General features: G+C 40.8%; 1 protein-coding gene across 9 annotated transcripts in view; it reads left to right on the forward strand.

Annotated features, from left to right (window-relative positions):
* adgrb3 (adhesion G protein-coupled receptor B3) overlaps window positions 1-21,233 on the forward strand; it is a 117,036-nt gene that overhangs the window by 45,519 nt on the left and 50,284 nt on the right. For 3 of the 9 annotated variants that reach the window (XM_079560070.1, XM_079560068.1, XM_079560065.1), the window contains exons 3-10: window positions 2,824-2,934; window positions 5,317-5,478; window positions 8,513-8,677; window positions 10,393-10,557; window positions 12,760-12,924; window positions 13,272-13,373; window positions 19,439-19,545; window positions 20,477-20,680. In XM_079560070.1, coding sequence (XP_079416196.1) covers window positions 2,824-2,934; window positions 5,317-5,478; window positions 8,513-8,677; window positions 10,393-10,557; window positions 12,760-12,924; window positions 13,272-13,373; window positions 19,439-19,545; window positions 20,477-20,680 — 1,181 coding nt within the window. Of the gene's footprint in view, window positions 1-2,823; window positions 2,935-5,316; window positions 5,479-8,512; window positions 8,678-10,392; window positions 10,558-12,759; window positions 12,925-13,271; window positions 13,374-19,438; window positions 19,557-20,476; window positions 20,681-21,233 lie in introns of all 9 variants that reach the window. The other 6 variants (XM_079560067.1, XM_079560069.1, XM_079560066.1 and 3 more) reach the window with 5 other exon arrangements.

The raw sequence follows: 21,233 nt of genomic DNA on the forward strand, positions 1-21,233 counted from the left end.
ATGACATTTGGATAACTCTATGGGACATACTGCATCAGTTTGGTCTCAAGAGGAAAACATATAAAATATATATATAAAAATAAAATAGACACACAGGAATAAATATGTGGACCATTTGGAGATTTATATCGCTGGTTTTGCTTTAGAAAAAAAAAGTTCAGGGATACATTCTCAAGCATTGTGCCATGTATTCACAATCTCTGAAAATGATACAGTGTCTCTAAAGGCCACACGAGAAATGATAATTTTGGTCGGGCTATACAACAGTAATACCATGGTAGGATAGGATTGAAATTGCATGTTCATAGGGGATGACGGAGGATGATGCATCTTGCAGTCCCGTCGCTATATTATTACCAGGCCTTAGAAAATACTATGTTTCCTCGTCATTTTTATCTTTACACAGGGTCATGTTTCGGATTCTGAAAATCCAATCTACCATGAATTAAAATGTGCCTTACCATGCTATTCTCATCCTTTTAAAGCAGTATTAAGTCACTTGTTTACCTTAATAAATCCTTTTTGTAGTCCCTCTGGGGGTAATACAAGTGTTAATGGGATGATTGGGGGGGTCTTTCATCTCCCCCTGGTGTGTCTGGCCAGAAAACCACAATTGCAACTTCGCTGCCTCCGGGTAGGAGTCACCAATACACACTAATGGAATCACGAAGAAGAAGCTAACAGGCTAACGGGCAAAGCTAACTGTGGGCTAGCGCCACTTAAACAGTATTTACAGCCAAGTTTGAGTGAAAAAAATCATCTCCATTGTGTAATTGGATGTACAATATCCGTCTCTCCCTTTGTCTGTTCTGTCAGCGTAGTATTTACTCTCACGGACAATTAATAAGTAAAAAAAAAACGCTTTATGCTACGACACCTGCAGTGCCGCTTATGGCCTCTAGGGACACACGCTATTGAGTATTGCTTTCATTTTTTACTTTTAAATTGTGTAACATGTTCACACCTCACTATAAAGACTTTTATACGCTTGCTGCTCCAACAACAGATTGTTAAAAGAAGTGTCAACTGTAATTATTTGGAATACCTTTCCATTTTTATTTTTACTGACTACATCTTGTTTAGCTAAAACTCCCTTTGAGGCTCTTCAGTTAAAATTCAGATGATCCATTTCATCCGCCTCACCGTGGGCCTATTCCACTTTCAAACACACCGCAAGGTCCAGCACATTAAACATTGTCTGGGCAGCACGTGAGCGGCTCAGTTAGCCTTTGCGTGACTGGACATTACAATAGAGTCCTGCTGTTTATCGGGGGCCATCTGCGAACCCCCCCACCACCCCCTCCCCGTGCCCCTCTGTCCAGATCACACCTCACACTGTGCACCCTGTCCCTCCTCCTGCTCCGAAACTGAACAAAATAGATGTTACGTGTGACCTTTCCACGCGCTGCTCAAGCTTGTTAGCTGTGGCTCAGAACATCCCAACAGGCATCAAAGGGACGAGATGTTGCCGTTTTACCTGCTGCCCTTTTTTAGATCAGCGGCCGTGACATGTTTCTCTTTTAATTAGGACAGGACTCTATTTGAAATCACAGGTTTCATGTTGTAATGGCGCTATACGATGGATTTTTTTCCAAATATCCAAATGAAAACCGTGGATCTGAATCTGTGGAAATGTTGGTTTTATACTGAAGGTCTTCTCCTTTTTCTTCGCCTCTGGTCTGGTTAAGTCCAACCTTTGTCTAGGTTTGGTCTTCTGTTTGTTCTTATTATCCGTCAATTTTTCTGGGTTATTTCCTGTTCTACTGCTGAGTTAATATACTTCCATTTCATAAAAGATACTTACAAGAAGGTGGTTCTTAGTCCTACGTTTGAGAACATATGCTCAAAAACATATGCTAAATAATATCAGTCTCTTAAAATGACATATTTTCCCTCAAGCTTTAGCTGACGTTTACCCAAACGTAAAAACAGAAGTTACAGAAGATGTCATTTGAGGTTTCAGCTACAAAATACAGGCTATAACCATCATGAAAGAACATTTCCCTTGTCAATGGCTGATGTATTGTCCAATGTACTAACATAAGCTTTGTGTGACTCTGTTGGTGCATCACCCACATTGCCAATTTGAACAAACACCACCTCATCGAGGCCCACACTGCCAAAAGTAATGCTAGCCACGCAATTGCAAACCATTTAGCATTAGCGACTGCCGAATACGAATCAACTTTTAAAATTCAAGAAACGTCTGCGCTTGCATCACTTTCTCCAGTGTGGCATCAGAACATCATTGTCTCTTTGACCCTGTATGGGGAAGCAAAGAGGGCATGCACTGTACGCAAAAATACAGCTCAGAATACATTTGTCTGGTTTAGCCAACCATAACGGGTGCTAGAACTCCAAAAACCTCAGAAGGACGGCAGGATTTGTGGATCAATAGCATGTTCTGTCCATGACCCCCCTCCTCTGTGGCTTTCTGATGGCTTACACACATTTTACCTTTCTTTTTTTCTTTTATTTGTTTTTCTCCTCGGGCATGCAGGAGGGTGGGATGGGACTGCGCTGCTGGTCTATTTCAATATGAAAAACAAAAAACAAAAAACAAAAATAGCCATGAGTTTCTACCTGCATGTTTCTACTCATGTGTTTTTACAATGTGCTTTCAACGAGGACAATTAATACTTCCAGCTCACCCTTTATAAACCCGTTGCATTGTTCTATTTAGACAGTAAATGTGTGTTCTTTGTTTCTATAGCCATTGCTTCCAATATCAAGAAAAAAATCAATCTCCTCCTATGTAATAATAACAATTTTGGATTATTATGTTTAAGCTATAGCATTCATATCCTGTATTTTGTCCCATAGAATATGGAATGATCGGAGAGCATACTGTAAAAAGTCAGCGGCCAAGATCAGTACATGACACAAAGGCACTGCAGGAGAAGGCTGATTCTGCTAAATTTATGGCACAAACTGGTAATACTATAGTTATTATTATCTTTCTTTATGATGTTATCTAAACTTAATTTCTTCATCATGCATGCTCTCTCTCTTCTTGTACTTGCACCTTTTTTAAGTGGAAATGTTTTGCACTCTTCTGCCACCTATGACACCCGGAAAGATAAATCTCCTCCTCTTTGACAATGTGTTTGTTTTTTGCGTTTAGCGATTTTGGCAAGTTGACACTATTTTATTATTAGTATACGCCCATGAAGCATTAATTAAAAAACGGCCAGCTTCCATCTTAAGTCCAGATGTACTTAATCATTCGCTCCAAGACGCGATAAATTAAATATGATGAAAAACCCCATCCCCTTTAGCCAAATACGGAATATGCTCTTGATAGCAAATGTCAAACTGATAGCTGCTACCCTTAAGGAATAATAATCATAACAGTGTGGCTTAAGCAATTGTCGAATCCAGTAAATTAAAATAAATGTATTATCTTCTTTGCCTTATTATTTCTGGGTTTAAGATAATGTGTCTTTTTTTAATTATTATTATTTCTTTTCGCCTTTGGGAATCATTTCATGTTATGGCAAGTAATCCATTGTTTAAAAGCTCTACCCATCTATATGATTTGTGATCGATGCCATACACTACTATTACTAACACCATCACTCCATTTTGTTGCAATCTCTGTATGTTTTTTCCCCTTGTCCAAGTCTCATTGCTGTTTCCCCTTCATTCTCACACGATTTACTCTCCCTTGTGCTGCCTCATTTAACAAATTGATCCACCCTTTGGTCTAGTTTATGATGTGCAAAATTAAAAGAGCAGGGCTTAGATCCCCATTTGGCCGGAAGATACAGAACAGACTGTGTTCTTCCTTCTAAACAACACGGAACTGGGATTTGAATACGATCGGGTGATTTCAAATGTATTCAGAGCTGCAATTTAAAATTATGCCTTCCCATTATGGCGAATTACTGCTCTATGTATAAAAAGCACAGAACACTTTGCAAAACTACACAGCTGTAATTTCATGTGCAAATCTGGAAATCTCGCCTTTTCATCAAATTTGCTTTTCTCATTCAGCTTTGAAAATCACCTTCTGCTTAATATGCACCTAATTTGACATTTCATGGCTTTTTGAGATTTGACAATTGGAGAAAAATACTAAGGAAAAATCAGTTGTTATCCAATGTCAAGGTCCTTTTAGCTTACAAAGACCATGAACGAGTGTCAGTGTAAATGATTGATACTTAAGCAATAAAAATGCTTTTGGGAACTAACGTTAAAACCAATGCCACAGCGGCTTGGAGCGTCACAAAAATGGTAGAATGGCAAACCAATGAATAATACTGAGCAAAGCTTCCATTTCCCCCTCTCGGCTGGTAGCTAACAGGTTAGGATGAATCTGAAAATGATTGGAGAAACTGCTGTCTAAAAACACACTGCACAGTTGTCAAGGAAACCCCATGCGGTGCTATGGAATTCATCTCTCTCCCACCTTTCTACTAACACCCATTTAAAGTCACATTCCCAATATGATTTCTGATTTGTTTTTGCATGTCTTCATTTCTTCTTGTTTGCTTATGGTAATTTCCTTTGGTCGGGCGTTTGCTAAAAAAAAATGCTTTGTTTTAAGCACAATAGTTAGACAACCCAGACTGTTCCTGTAATATTAATGCCTTCTCTGTGATCTTTGCATATATGTATCTTTACATCATAGGGGGAAAATTGTTGTCTTTGTAAATATGTGACATTGCATTAAAGTTTTGTTTGTATTGTACTGAATAATTTAGGACCAACAGCTAAAAGTGCTCATATATTATTTATCAAAGATCATAGAGAGGACAATGTAGAGTGTGAAGTAGTGTTCCAGTCCTAAACTGACCCTAAACTGATCCCCAGTATGGGCCGCAGAAACTGTGATTGGCTGTTGCCATTAAGAAGGGGGGGGGGGGTGTCACTTTTAACAGCTTTGATTGGTCAATTTACAGCATTATATTTCCATATTTAAATTTACTACTTCTATTACTACTATCTTAATTTAAAATGCAAAGCTATATTTAAGAGGTTATATGGTATGTTGGTTAATGAGTTCGAGTGCTGGAGTGAATGCTAAAGTCATATGAATAAGAAGAGTACTTAAAATTAACAACCTGATAGGTTTAACTAGTACTTCAGGACACACCAGTATACTAACAGTCAAAATGTTAGTTAGATTAAAGAATATATTTTTGCAACAGCCAATCACAGCAGACTTCCATCGGTCCATACTTTATAACCTTCACCTCCCTGAATCTGGCGCACTTTATCCTGTGACCCCGCCCCTCTGTGGCCTCGCCCCTCCTCAGCCCCACTCCCTGGAGCGTATTGCTGCTTTAACTAGTGTCGCCTTCTCCCACACAGGTGAATCAGGTGCAGAGGAGTGGTCCCAGTGGAGCTCATGCTCTGTAACTTGCGGTCAAGGGTCGCAGGTGCGAACAAGAACATGCGTGTCACCATACGGATCGCACTGCGCCGGCCCTTTAAGAGAATCAAGGGTTTGCAATAACACTGCCCCTTGTCCAGGTAGTGTTAGCCGCAGATTCTTGAATATTCATGTTGATGCTTACTATTTGTTGATGGAAATGTTTGATGATATGTTATGACTATTTTTATATAGAACCATAATTATTATTTGTCGCTTGCATCTAATGTTCTTTTGTGAATGTGGATATTTGTTATTCATAATCACCTTTCTGTTCCCCATCCCACATAACTACAAAGCAATCCATCAGCATTGAGATGTTTTACAGACATGTCTCTGTGCAAAGAGCCCGGGGAGCGGCCGATAGGGATGTAGTCGTCCGATTTATTTCCTTGAAGGTCAGCCGTGCATTTTAAAATAGCTTGGCAGCATTTCTTCAAACACGCTGCGAGGCATTTCTTCCTCAACCCATGATGGCACAGATGAGTCACAGGCAGGTAGCAGGATCACAGGGCTCTCTGAATGCAAGCTGCGGCACGGTTTGGGATCTGACAGTGGGACAGACTGGTGGAAGAACAGGATTGTTTAACTAGCACTGACGCAGTGACGTGACTCCTACCGGTGTGATAAGCATTAAGTATGCCATCGCTACAGTATATCTCTCTACTTGCGATTCATAGTAATGAATGGCGTTATAAAAATGTGATGTTTATCATTTTGAGAGTGTCTTTGGGTTTGTGTGTTGACACTAGGAGCTAGCGGCATGAGTCACTTTTAAAGCACAGTCACCCAAATGCCAGCCATCTTAAATTAGGCCTGTATCTGTCATAAAGCATTAGAAAATTACTAAAACACAAAGTTTGACCATAATAGTTATACTGACACAGCCAGGTTCTGTAAATGTATTATGAATACTGACCCTACAAGTTGTTTATCAAGCCCCCACTGTAACAAACACATCTTGAAGTTTCTTTAATGTTACTCATGTTCATGTGACAAATAGTGATTAAAATAACCAAATGCAGCTTATATTTATTATTATTATAATAATAAATTCTCCATGGTCAGGTGAGTTCAAATTAAAAGTCCTGTTTTTCTGTAATATTTATTGAAGAAAACAAAAAAGTATGTGTTTAAAACCTCCACTACTGTGGTTGTTTGTTTTTTTCCACGATTGAAAATGCACGCAGCAAGCTGTCACTAAGCTTACTTAGTTACAGTTCTGTGGCACATAGGGATAAAACATCCCAACTGTGTCCCACACAAAATGAAAATCTGTAACAAACGCTCTGAGAGGCACATGGACTTTTTCACTCTGAGAAGTATTCTTACTTCTATTGAATGAGAACAACAGTTCAATGGCCCGGGGCACAGGATAAGTGTGCATTTATCAGCTCTGGTCTGCGACTCTAACAATAGCTTTGGAAAAGTCTGAAACTATTTTAAGATGAGGAATGGTGAATGGTGTGATTAATACTGTACACTGAGCAGGGACTTTAATTTAGGTAAAAAAAAAAAACTCTTATGGTCTGGACAAGCAAGACATCGTCAGCGCCCAAAGACTGATTATTCAGGAATGTAATAAATCTCCTCAGTTTGATGCCTCCAGCGGCAGCAGACGGTGAATGACACACCAATGTAACACCAAAGTTATTTTTCAAGATTTTATATCTCATAGCAATGGCTTCTGGCAAAGTATGGATTTCTGTCTCCAGAATATCACTCAGAGAATGAGAATGAGGGCTGCTGAGACTGTCCAACCCACTTCACTACCAATTAATGACAACACAGTTGAACAGCTCTTTCCTGTTGTCCCATGTCACATCCATTCAAGAGTCTGAACATGAGGAGTGAGGGCTGCTTTTGGCTGTGGTGAGCTCGGAAAGAGAAAAACAGCCTCAAAGATGCAGAATCCTATTCCATCACTGCAAGCCATGGTGACTGGGCCTGCTTTGAACTCTGAAATGTTTCAAAGTAAATGCTACGACCACCATGGGACACTTAGCTAAGAGCATCAAAGTGGTGCCGAGAGGCAGCACATGGGACAGACAGTGCCTCCCCTTATGGCAGACCATCAGCTGAATCTCCTCCATTTCCCAAAAACCCAGATTTTTCTCTGAGAGGCTTCAAGAACCAAGCAGCCACCACTTAAATCAGGTTCTTTTATTTTCAAGTGAATCAATTCAACAGATTTTCAAAGGCTGCCTAAATGAAAGTCTGTTATGTTCCACAGAGCACGATCACGCTATGCACCATAACAAACAATAATAAAATCCATGCCATGGGTATATTGAATAGGCCTTGTTGTCTCTTCAAAGCCTTTGGAATGAATTAGGTATGGGAGTTCTGAAGCGTTTTCATTGTATCTCAAAATGCAGGAGTACAGCAAAGACAGCTGTACTTGAAATGTATTGAGCACGAAGACAAGGCTAGAAGTGACAAACTTTTTCTATAGCTTTTTTGTTTCTCCACATTTCCATTTCAAAAGTTAAAACTCAGGCCCTGTATCAAACACTTCCTGCATTTAAAAAAAAAATTGCTCTACATGAGTCGGGAGAACTGATGGCTTCTGCTCTCTGCACTTTTGAGCGGTTCTCAATAGTGTTATATTACAGTGACAAATAGACTAGAGATTTAATCTGCTGTGATGGAAAATAGAACGAGGAAAAGGAATAACAAAAGGTGCCACATGGGATTTGGTTGAAAATGTGTTCTCGATATTGTAGATGGCATTTATTTTGTGAATTGGGAACGCATTACTTTAGCATTTATCCATATTTACAAGGAATCCTGTGTGCTTTGGTTGTGCCAATCACTGAGCCCGGGCAGTATTTGAAGGCATACAGACGGTAGTTAAGCAGGTTCATTGCTCTTTTGTGTACAAACCCTTATGCTAAGTTCGATCACCTTTTAAACATGCAGCCTTGCTAATACTGCATCGAAACAACCCTAAATGATTGCCTCACGCTTGCGTCCGAAACGCTGTCTGTGTGCTCAGTGTTTCATTTACATGAGTTCTGTTGCCTAATTATGCCCCATTGGTTTAATTTCATTTCATTTCTGGCTCTGAGCAGTTCACTTGTGCCATAGACTCACTTCTGGAGCCTCCTCATAACGCTCTGTGTGTGTCTGCAGTGCACGGTGTGTGGGAGGAGTGGTCGCCCTGGAGTCTGTGCTCGTTCACGTGTGGTCGGGGTCACCGCACTAGGACTAGGATGTGTGCCCCGCCGCAGCATGGGGGCCGGGCCTGTGACGGACCCGAGACCCAGACTAAGCTTTGCAACATAGCACTTTGCCCAGGTACTATAAACACGGGTTTATACTACAGCATTAAGTTCATAAGGTGAGACTCAGCAATCAGTGGTTCTCAAACGGTGCAAGAAGTCATATATACTGGGTGGACATTGGTGTGGTGTTAAATATTATATTTTATTGTCTCGGTTTAAGGTAATGTCTGAGGCATGTGCTCTGAAGCAAAAGCACACTGGACGATTTTGCCTGAGATCACTCGTCATGGGGATAATGTTATTTTGTTGCTTAAAAGACAGGTTGTAGGTCATACAGTGAGACAGATGTCCGGTGTTTTGGAAAACTGGTGAGACATCCTCCCTCCGCAGCTATAGTCTCTGTCAAGCGTCGCGTCAACAAAGAACAACACCGACGCACTGCCAGAGTCAAAGCAACAGTGCCCAGGCATGAACTGGACTTTGCACTGCACTTTTCTACAAAAATAAACATCACTAGCGAGCGGAGCCAGCCGCAGCTAAACACACGCCGTCTGGACGCTGAAACTTGCTCCGGCAAACATTTGTCATTGCTACGATTTATTCTTCACGCCATCGCACAGTGGAGACGGTTTTACTTTCCTCACGCCTTGCAATGCGACATCTAAGAGTCAACAAACAAAAATGTGCAGCGCTTTTGAGGTCAAAGTCAAGTTTCAGAATATGTAAACTGAACATAATATTCCTCACTGAGCTTTAAAGATGTTCATTTCCCAACTGATTTTAGCAATTTTTTTGTATTTGCGAATATCAACCTTACAGCTCATATCTGGGAACACAAATAGGCTATGATATTCACCAAAAAAAGTCTTACAAACCCCTCATTTAAAATCGGTTGCCAATGTAATGCCAGGAGTTAGCTCATTTAATAGGTTGCTTTCACGTTCAAGAATGTGATGATAATGTCAGGTGGAGGGCAGGGGGTCAATACAACTCTGTGCTTGAGAAGAAAATTGACAAATGTTGAAAAATTAACTCACACGCAAACCGGTCATATTCATGTTATGGCTGAAATCCCTTTCTACTGACCAACATCAAGCAAATCATTTGGAATATTGAGAAAATAATTGGACCTTATGTACTTACGAGCAAATACTGAACATTGTGACGTTTTTGTTTCATATAATTCATAGCTGCCCACCACCGTCATTTTAGAACTATAGGCTCTTCATAATGTTGCGATGCCATGTGCACGCAGCCTGTTAGTTACTTTCTGCAGCGTTTGAGAATCACTGCCTTAGAACACATAGTTGAGCAGCATCTAAATAAATGCAGCAGACACAGTTAGCAATCGCGTTTTTTGACAAACCCTGTCAAGAGTCCATACTGTAAAGCTAATCTCCAAATCACTTGGCGATACCCTGTGAATGCTAAGCAGATTAATGATGATGAGTTTTCCCTCACTCTAAATGTAAGCTTCGGCTGAGAACCACTCAACCCCAAAGGCTTTCCCCCGACCCTGACACGCCAAAGCTATGCAGCGTTTTGAATTTTTTTTTATGGATTGCTAAAAAAAGTAACTCAGAAAAATATCTGCCTCAATGGGACAAACAATGGAAAGTAAATGAAAGCACCTCTAGTGCAAGTTCAAATAAAAGTTTCTCAAAAAATGAATCTGTCCTTTAGGTGTTGCCCTTATGTCTTGGCTTTTATCAGAGAGATTAGTCGTCTGAACATATACCCTTCTCTGTCCCTCTCTCTCCCCTCCCCCTGGGATATGCATGGCCTCAGTGGACGGACAGTGGCAGGAATGGAGCTCTTGGAGCGATTGCTCGGTCACCTGCGCCAACGGTACACAGCAGAGGACCAGGCAGTGCTCGGCAGCGGCCCACGGAGGATCAGAGTGTCGCGGACACTGGGCTGAGAGCAGGGAATGCCATAATCCAGACTGCACAGGTAACATCCTCCTCATGGAGACACTGGTTACACATTAGGCATTCAGTTTGACAGATGAATTAGGACTGCCGGTCTAAGAGCACTGCAGCATTTTTAAATTAGGACCCTAATAATTGTGAGGAAGGGAGGTGAAATCTCTGCATTTAGAATAGAATTACAAATTACAACATCCATTCAGTTTCACTCAAGAGGATGTGGAGCCAGATTGAACAATTCAAGTTCAAGCAGCTTAACTTTAAAGGACCTGTTTTGTTTTTGTTTTAAACAATGAAATGATGGAGCACATACATTTTTAATTTGTGGTACACACCCATCCCTTACTTTCGTGACGCATTTCTAACTTTCCAATTAGCTTTAGCCTTATCGTTCATGATCACTAAAAAACAAGTGTAATTTCACATGTCAATTAATTATCAATTAAAAAAAAACAAATATCCTGTAATTATTCCACCTTACCATTTTTAAGGCAGCTGGTGTGATCGGAAGAATCAGATCACAAGATTTAAGAAGAACATTTAAGATGATACAATATGAATGGATTTGTGAAATCCGGTTAGAAATACACCATGCTTTTCACATAATTCGGGGTTAGCGTCTGTCAAGAGAACTGACGTATGTCAAGCTTAAGACGTCTACATCAGGATTTGAATTGTCTGATCACCAACACAACCATAATCTCCTGATGCAATTTTTACAGCAGGGTACTACAAAGACCTCGTGCTTTTCACGGTATGTTGAGATAAAAAACTTCTCAACCACCGTATCTGGGGGGAACTTTGATTAAAGAAAGTTTTTTATTCTATTGTTCTCGAAAAAAAACTGATCAAACAGCTCAGAGGTGTCCATCATGCAGAAAACAAAACATTAAAAGCTTACAAAGATATACGCTTTGGTGGAAAAAGATCAACAGATTAGCAATGATTTCAAAACGTTATTAATTAGACCATAAAGTCCTGAAGCAAACTTAAAAGTGATCTACATGTTTCTTTTTCTTGTAGAAGAAGAAAAACCCTGAGTATTACATTGCCAACTTCATATTCCAAATAAGCAAATCTGCTACCAAAGACTACTGCAGCGATTTGCAGCTCCCCGGCTGTGCAGAGAGCCTGTTTGAGAGACACACGAGGATGCATCCGGCAGTGCAATCAGCTGCTCCTCTCTCAAATCTACTGGGATTTGATCAATGCCTCACCAATAGATTTCCCCCCAACAGGTCGCGGCTCCGCCGGCCTGTTTCATTCTTACTCAGGCACAGCTGACAGAGGTTAGTTGTAGGACACCGCACAGGCCTGTCCGTGTGAAGGAGGGGCAAGTGTAGGTTAAAACCAGGAAGCCGCGTGTTTCTGCTCACAGCGATTGTACCTTTCCATTCGGACAAGGGCACGTGATTTACTACATCGCTGAAGGGAAGCATCTGTGTTTCTTTTCTTTTTTTTCCCCCCTCGTTGGTCTAATGCACATCTAGCGTTCATTTCAAGGGCATGAAACGTGGTAATTTTGGAAGCTTCAGCATCATTTCTATTAATATTAGTGGGTAATTACAACTCAAAGGGCAGCATGTTGTTGCTGTGGTGCTGTCAGAAAGGGGAAAAACAATAGTTAAGGAGTAGTAACAAAAAACTAAACAAGATAAAGCAATAAACACAAACAAAATAAAGTTCTTATAGTTCTGTATATCACCATAATACTTCAGATATGCAGAATTAGCTACAAATAAACACTGGCTTATTCCTGGAAGTTGTGTATGAATTGTGCTTGAAAATTTTCCAGTATAGTAAAAATGAAACATTCAATTCTCAGTTTGAATTTTGCATACAGCCTATAAAAATATTGTTCTGGTGGGACTCAAGCATAACTAAAAGCCCTCCTGGACCTCTCCAAGTGTAGTCACACAGTAAAAGAAGCGCGCTCAATAAAGAATACATTAAAATCATCATAGAGTGTGTTAAAAACCATCCAGATCTGTTAAGAGGAATAAGTCATTTTGCCTTCAACATCCATTCGACTATTTATCAAATCACTCTCTTACATAACAATTTTTCACGCTTCAAAAAACTCTTTAATTCCCCTGGTGTTTGCTTTCCAAATCTGCGTAGTGATATTATGTACTCAAGCAACAAAAGGCATTTCATTTCCAAATCCGAATGAACTCTGCCATCATTGTAAACATTTTATCTTGTCGTGTCTCCGGTGTGTTCTCAGCGAACGGTCAGTGGAACCCGTGGGGCCCCTGGAGCGGTTGTTCGAAGTCGTGCGACGGCGGCTGGCAGAGGCGGGTCCGAGTGTGTCAGGGCGCCGCGGTAACGGGACAGCAGTGCGACGGCAACGCAGAGGAGGTTCGCAAGTGCAGTGACCAGCGCTGCCCAGGTGAGTACCCACACGTGAAGTGAAAGGTAATTTGTTAGTCGTGCTACATCTACTTCTGAGAACGTAGAGGAAGCAACAGTAGATGTCAATTAACTACACAAATCCTAGTCCTAGTCTAAAATGTTTAAGCAGCAACTATTTTTACTCTGTTCTATCACATCATACATAAAACATCCTGGGAGTTTATTATTATATACTAAAAAGCATCTCTTGATGTTGAACATGCAGCTTTGATCTCTTATATTTCCATATTGTGTGTAACATGGAGAAATGTTTGCATCATGTGAGTTATGCTGAAAAATGTCTCAGGCTCAGTGCGCAGTCACATTTGATGTTCGTACTTTCAGCTCCGTATGAGATCTGCCCTGAGGACTACGCGGTGTCCATGGTGTGGAGACGGACTCCTTCAGGGGAGCTGGCCTTCAACAGATGCCCTCCCAATGCCACAGGTAAGGAGCTCGGGCGACGCACTTCAACTGGGGTTTATTTGCTCTTGACATCTGTGTCCTTCGATCTCGAGGCTTCACTTGGTGCACAGCAGAATAAAAGCGCCGGGGTAAAGAACATTTATTCAGAATTTGAATTTCAATCTGAAGCATGATTTACACATTCAGTACACAGTGATAAGAGATAATGAATTCAGCATGCAATCAAACAAGCAGACATTTGAAAATTGTCACACATAACATCACAATTAATGCTGAATGCTATTTAACTAATGCTATAATCTGAAAGTCTGTATCTAACAACTTTATAGAATAGGGCTACTAAGAGCACAGTTCCACAATGTTCTAATTTATTGATGGTTGCCAGTTCAGAACCACTGTGATAATTTGCAGGGCACTCTTGTCATAATTTTGTTATGCAGTAAAGTCTCTCTGGAGTCTCACTCATATGAGGTAGTTTGACATTGAACTAATAAATCGCTGTTATTGAGCCATCTATAAAGACAGCAGGAACCAAAGTGGACATCAGCAACATAACGTTAATACTGATTCACTGTTTGATAATGAAGTTGTTAACAATGTAAAGCACCCTCTTGGGATTAGGACTAAACTTTTGCTAAACACGAAAAGAAGAAGTATTTTTGGACATATTTTCATAAGCATAAAACAACAGCTCAACTAGAAGTCACTGAACATGCTGTCTTCCACAGATGGTTCACCTGAGGCAGAATTCAGATTTACTTGCGTGACATTAGCTTTTATAGCTAATAACGCTTTGGCATTATAAAGCAATTTCCTGCAAGCACTAAAGGCTTTTGTATCCTTTGCTATAAGACATGGAGGATTTATCACCTTTACTCATTAAGCACGTAATTTACACTGGAATGTGTCTTTCTGTACTCAGGTCAGGCAAAAAGGTCAGGCACTTGGCCACTTTACAGAGAGATAACCTTATTAGCGCCGTTCTCTTAGCAATGCTACATGTGTAGATTAAAACGCTATAAACATTGCTAAATGGAGCAACATATGCACAGCTGGGTTGAGTGCCCTTTGTTCTTCCTGCAAGTATATAAGGCTTTGTATGGGTGAACTTTGACATGTAAGAGAAGTGATGAGATAAAACAGTGCAATAATGAATGCCAGGAGTGGTTTATTTTAAGCACAGCGCATCAGCCCACTGTCAACTGACCACAGGCAAAAGACTGTGATGGACAATAGTGCAGGTTGGGTCAAGTTTATTTGTCAAGTCATTAATCACTGATCGAGCCTCTGCAGGGATTGCACCGAATAAAACTACGCTCAATGCTGAAGACTTCTAACCTATGACTTGTAATTATGTGAGGTGGAAGAAGTATCTCAACTCTGTGCAGAAGCAGATTTTCACTGTAGTGTACCACATTCTTAGCTCAAAATATAACTAATGAATAAAATTATTCTTTTTTCCCACTACGGTGCGACATTTATTCTAGGAAATTGAAATATACAGAAGAAACCAGACACGGAAAGTTAAGTGCTCGACAGCTTTTTATTAATGGTCATCATGCAAAATCAGAATCGAATTTTTGAGCTTTGAACCATGTAATAAAAACATACTAGACCAGTTTTACTCTGGGCGTTTGTTTTTGAACTTCTGAAGAACTCAATCTGTATTTCCCTGATTGTGTTGTTTAATAGATAGGATGAGGAAGTGTCTTCTGCATTTTTAAAGTTCATAACCCATCATTGGACCTGTTCTGAGATGTTCTGCTCTCAGTTATTACAGCATCACTGATTTGTTTGCAAAAAATGTGGCTAATTTGTGTTTTTTAGTTTTAAGGGGAAAAGACACGCACACCCCCTCTAAACCAGTGTGCTGGATCAGAAAACAGTGCAGCGAGAAAGCAAAAGAATAGATCCGCACAACTGTGATGCTCACCAATTTTTATTGCTCTCACCGGCAGTGAGAGCATCACAGTTGTGCGGATCTATTCTTTTGTTTTCTCGTTGAATTTTGTTGTTGCCTTGGGTAATTCCTCCTGCTGCCAGTGAAGGGTACTCCACACAAGTTACGAGATGCTAATCAATTATCAACTGACGTGATTTTGATGTTAAGATATGAAATATGATAAATAAATGCTGAGGTGCCCAAAACAGATTAAAAACACAATACAGTGGACCCTAATATGCTCCAGGATCAATTGCTTTTTGAGTTTCTGGTAGGTTTTCACTGCGGACGTCCCTCTCGCCAGAAAACCTCCAGCACAATTGATGGAAAACACCCATGCAGCCGCGGGGTCAAGAAAAAGTCAAATACGCACATAAAAGTTCCATAATGCACCTTTAAGTATTAGGTTTTATACTCATAATACAAATTTGGTTGCGTGAGTTTGTCTTTGAAACTCCTCATCAGTGTTTACACTCCCAAATAAACAAAATATGCACGGAAATAAATGTCACAAGTAACTGCCATTATTACACGCACAGATTAAATATTGATTCGTTTTGCATGGAGACAAGATGGCTGATGCGCTCCGGGGAAGTGTCGGGACATGTTAGGGTGCGGGAGCTTACTCAGCTTTTGTCACAGACACCGCCAAGGTCATTGTCGGGAGGAGAGGCTCGCCACGGTCACGCATATGACGAGTGACGGCATATGACGGCCGCTCCGACCGACACGGGGAAAATATAAGAGACAGGCCGGCGCTTATATCAGAGGAGAGGGGAGCATATTGTCTGGGTAGATACAGGAGCCAGGATTTATGCTCGTGTTTTCACCCTGTAAATATGGACAAAGGTGCGACTTACTGTTGTTTTGAGAAGAAGTGTGTGGATTTTAAAAGGATTTTAGAAGTTCTTTTTTTAGGATTATTTTTTAGAATTTCTTTTATTATTTCTTAAAAGATTAATTATTGTTAATAGACTTTTTTTCTGCCAGACACTTCCCCTATTGACTTGGAACTGGCACAAATAGTTTCTTGCTCGTGACTTTCTATTGATGAATCCATAAAACCAGAACTATGACAGACTTTTCTAAGTGCAGAAGCCTAATTTCTCGGCTCTAGATTCCGTTCCCAGCTTGTACAATATTTCGGTCCATATCGGTGTCCTTGTGTAATGCTATATCCCGTTTGAATGAAAACTCCCCTTTAATCCGCATCCCTCGGAGGCTGCTGTGAAAGTGGCCAGCGACAGGTCAGTTCCTCCGCGGCGTACACACAGCTCTTGGTTTTTTTACATAATCTCTGTCACTGTTGCTGAACCATATTCAAGTGCGATGCCCACTGATGACTGGTGATGTAAGGACAGGCGACAGATTGATGTAGGATCACATCGGAAAGCTGACTTTGACAACTGTAGCTGTAACTGTTTCATCGCCATAGCGTTCACACGGAGGAACCTGGAAAGAAAAAAAAAAGGAGAAACTGCAGCACATTTGTAAAAATGTAAAGGCCTCGGTACTTAGTATTTAAATTTGCATATATTTACAGGCATTATGCATATTCAGACTTATTAACAAATACCTACCACTATTAGTTGTGAATTTAAGTGGTAAAATGATTACTGTTATTATTAATTGTAACTGGAAGCAAGTGCTGTATTTTGAGATCTAAAATTTGCAGAATGTCTTACTAACAGACCTAAGGAAAAAAATAAGACTTCCAAAAGGAGAAAAAAAACTTTAAGAAATACTTGCTTTTCTCGCTGGCAACTTTCACTTTTTTCAATATTATAAGCAATGATATTATAATAGTTTTTACTTTAAATGCAAGCAAAGCAGAATGACCAAAGACAAACAAAACAAACACATAGACAAACTTCGATCAGGGCTCCTTGTGCAATTGGCTTTTGGGCATTTTTTTTTTCCTACTCGCTTCTGCTGACTGCAAAGTCATCAAATGAAATCTGCCTCTGTGGGTCACAAACAAGTTACAAATAAATGAATAAAAATGAAAAATTGCATTTAGTTGTTCTCTGTCGAATCTACAATCTTGCGTTTTTTAAGATTCATAAGTATTTAAATTGCATCCCTGTTTATTGCCTTGTTTGTCTCTCCGCTGCACTTTCTCAAAGTATTCCTAACCTTTGAGGAATGTCAGTGCCTGAGTATTGCCTGCGATATGATGATCATGAAATCGAGATCTCCGCTGCTTTCTTCTTGCGTTGAGTTGAAATTCTCTCACATATTCTTTTGAGTGCTGGCAATATGGCTGTAGGATTACGGAGGTAAATAAAAGCGACCAGGCGGAGCGACTTTGGAGGCAGACGGATGCTCAGTGTTGTGTGAAGCGCTGCCTCCTCCTGCCTTTGGGGCTGTCTGGGCTTTTTTTTTGTAGGGGGGGTGATGGCGGGGGAGAATTTACAGCTTCAGCGGGTCAAAATGTCCAGAGAAAATGGGCGTGGAGAGGTGTGGCCCGACGACAAAAGTCCTGGTACCTGTGTTAGTGTGTGAGTGGGCAAAAGGAATGACAGATAGCAGGGCATTGTGGACAGAGATGAATTTCATTTCGCTTAGTCATGTTTTAGGGTGGAAATTGTGCTACTAAAAGTTGGATTCCTGCAATAAACTATTTGACGAGTTTAAGTATATTTCTTTATCACTTATTACTTTTGCTATTTGCTTATTGTAAACAATGGCAACAACAACCTAAAACAAATCATTTAACTGTTTTTATTATTTATCTCTTCTGCCATCCTTTGTCGGTGTTAAATGCGAAGGGAAAATGTTTAATGTGGTGTGAGTTTTTCTTCAGGATGTTGAGCACATGGGACGTAGGGCTGTGCAATTAATCGAAATTCAATAACGATTTTGATTATTACATGAAACGATTACAAAAATAGCATAATCGAGAAAAGGTGATTATTAAGGATGCCTCCCTGCTAGTCCGTCCTGCGCGGTTTGCGTGAGCGTTGCCTTGTATTTGTGGACATGTGAATAATTTGTATGCAGCTCTTAACCACCTGATAAGTGCTCGCCTTTAGCTGTTTAGAAGCCTCTCTATCCTTTGCCCAGGCGCTGGTTGTGTGGAGTCTAAAACTCTTCTACAGGCGCTGATCTCACAAACGGATGTTTTTCTGTCCCCTTCGCATTTCACGTGCTATGGGAAAATGCTTTGGTCTGACATAAACAAACAGCGCAATGTGATCATGTCATCAGGCTGCTGCTCAGTTTGCTTGGGCAGGTGTGAGGGTTGGCCAGCAGGGGGCATGTGTAACAGAGATTTCTCATAGAGGATTAGTTTAGAAACGTGGTTTGACTTTTATATTTTGCTTCTTTTTTTTTCATCAATAAAAAGATACAGATTTTTTTTTAAAGGCAACAAATAATTGTTTACATAATAGTGATATACATTATGACAAAAATAATTGTGATTATCATTTTTTTCTATAATTAATCGAGCAGACCTACCAAGTGGACAGCTGGCAGGGCGCGATGCTGGAAGGATGTACATATGTGGCGTGTGTGTGTGTGTGTGTGGGAGGGGGTGGGAAAGGGGTTTGGCGGTCGTGGGTGGAAGATGTTGTTGGTGGGTTGGGTGGTTTTGGACTATTTTTGGAGCGGTGCTTAAATGCCTGACAGCTATCACAGCCCCAGCTTGTGCACAGGGCTCCGTATGTAGGGCGCTGTACGGAAACACAGAGAAATCAAAGTGGTTCGTATAACAATCTCACTCCATTCCGCTGTCTATTATGTGGGAGAGCATAAGCTGGGCCTAAGTGTATAGTCTGTACAATGCAGGCTAACAAGCAGTATGTGTCACATTCAAAACACTCAACAAAGAGGAACAATATGTACTTTGCGAGAAAGTATGGATTCAGTTTTTCACACAAAATTGTTCCGTTAGAACAGAATATATGGACAACAGAACCACAGGGGAGTGATTCTGCACTGAAATAACCATAACTGAAAAAGCAAAGTAAAAAAGGGAATCTGTAAATGTATATATTTCTTGCCGTTCTCCTCTTCTGTTTTGCCTATATGTCTAACTCCCAAACCACAACCAAACTGTATTTCCTTCCCCTTTTCCCAAAACTGTGTCTTAATCCTGTTTCTCCTCCCCTCATTTCCCCCTTTTCTGTCCCCTCTGCAGGCACCACTAGTCGCCGCTGCTCTTTGGATCACCGCGGTATGGCCTTCTGGGAGCAGCCCTGCTACGCTCGATGCATAACAACTGAATTCAGATACTTGCAGCAATCAGTAGGTGCAAAGTCAGCTCTCTTCCACCGCCTCTGTTTCCAATGCATCATAAATTACCTCCCCCGTGTGTTTCCCCTGTTCCCCCCATTATCATCGCACTGTAGCCAAAGATTAACCGCTTTCAATAGGCGAGCAAATTAAAACACTAATTTCACCATTTTTGTGAGGTGTAAGGGATACTCACTCCAATGTCTGAGCGATTTAGGCGTCCTCCTGGCAACTTCTCAGCTTTGTTTATGCATTGCAGAAGCCTATAATGCACTTGTGTAGAAGGTGGAATAATTTACAGTTTTTGGGCACATCCTATCAATGAGGGCAACCGGAGAAAGAAGATTTGGGTTTGAAGTGGGCCACATTGTGAAGATGCTGCGTGATGGCAAAAGGTGAAACATACTATTCAGTAAAATACGTTACCAGTGAAGCTGGTTTTGACTTTCAAAAAAATCGATTTGAGAATAAACCAACTGGAGAAATTAAATCAAAGACTTGTGGCTAGGTGCCCTGAAACACATTGGAGCATTTTGTGAAATGGTAATTTCCAGTTGTTGTCTCTTTTGGTTAAAAATAAAATAATTCCAAGAGCTAAGATTGCAGGACGAGTCCTGCACCTGTGAATGTGTATTTATGGACATAAACCCATGCGCAGTGATGTGAGATGTCATTCCACAGTGCAATTTGTGCCTAAATGCATGTCTTCTGCTCCAGTTACCTCTTTTATTCATATTGGCTCATTTCAAAAACATCCGCGAGGCACAATGTGGTCGGGCTGGCTTAGACATAAGTGTCACATAAAATGGCCACAGAGAGTAGATGCTTTCTTCCTCATTTTCTCACCCCATTGGTTCCATTGTGTGTCCAAGTGTTGTGTGTTGCGTGTGCATGAATAAATGGGCAAAGGACACCAATGCCCCAAGTTTCTTGTCTTCTGCTGTTATTGGAGGTTCAGAGCCATCTTGCGAAGGGGCAGAGGATGCTGGCGGGAGACGGGATGTCCCAGGTGACCAAAAACCTGCTGGACCTCACCCAGAGAAGAAACTTCTACGCTGGGGACCTGCTGTCTTCTGTGGAGATCCTCCGCAATGTGACAGAGACATTCAAGAGAGCAAGCTATGAGCCTTCCTCTGATGATGTACAGGTAATAAATGGTTTCATTCATTTAGTAGAACTATATCCAATATTGTGAATGATTGCTTTCAAGGGGAGGCATTAGGTTATATCAGTGGAAGGCATTAGGTCATATCAGTGAATTCCGTTTCCGGATTTGAAAGCCACTGAGCTAATATGTCAGGAGAAGTGGGTGGCCGCATTGCAGCAATTGGGGAGCAATATCCAGGAGGGTTAGCCTAATGTGTATGCTTTAGATTGATGTCTAATGCAGCTTATGGAGGAAACCCACTCAGACACAGGAGAACATGCCAGCTCAACTCAGAAGAACCCTGAGTCCTGTAGCTGTGAGGCAAGAGTGTCAATCAATTCAATAGCATCTCTATTATTATTATTGGTCCGTAGTGTGGTTTGAAATGCAGCACAGCTCTCGCCGTTTCAGCACCACGGACAGCGACAGTGAAATCTCATTGTCCAGCTTTAATTCTTATCATTCGAGTTGGCACAAAGGCTAAAATCTCTTTTGTCTGTGGATATCCCCCCTGTCTGACGCAGAGTCATCTCACATCGAGGTCGTCTCTAGT

This window comes from Gobius niger (genome assembly GCF_951799975.1).
Source record: "Gobius niger genome assembly, chromosome: 7".
In the NCBI taxonomy this organism is placed as follows: Eukaryota; Metazoa; Chordata; class Actinopteri; order Gobiiformes; family Gobiidae; genus Gobius; species Gobius niger.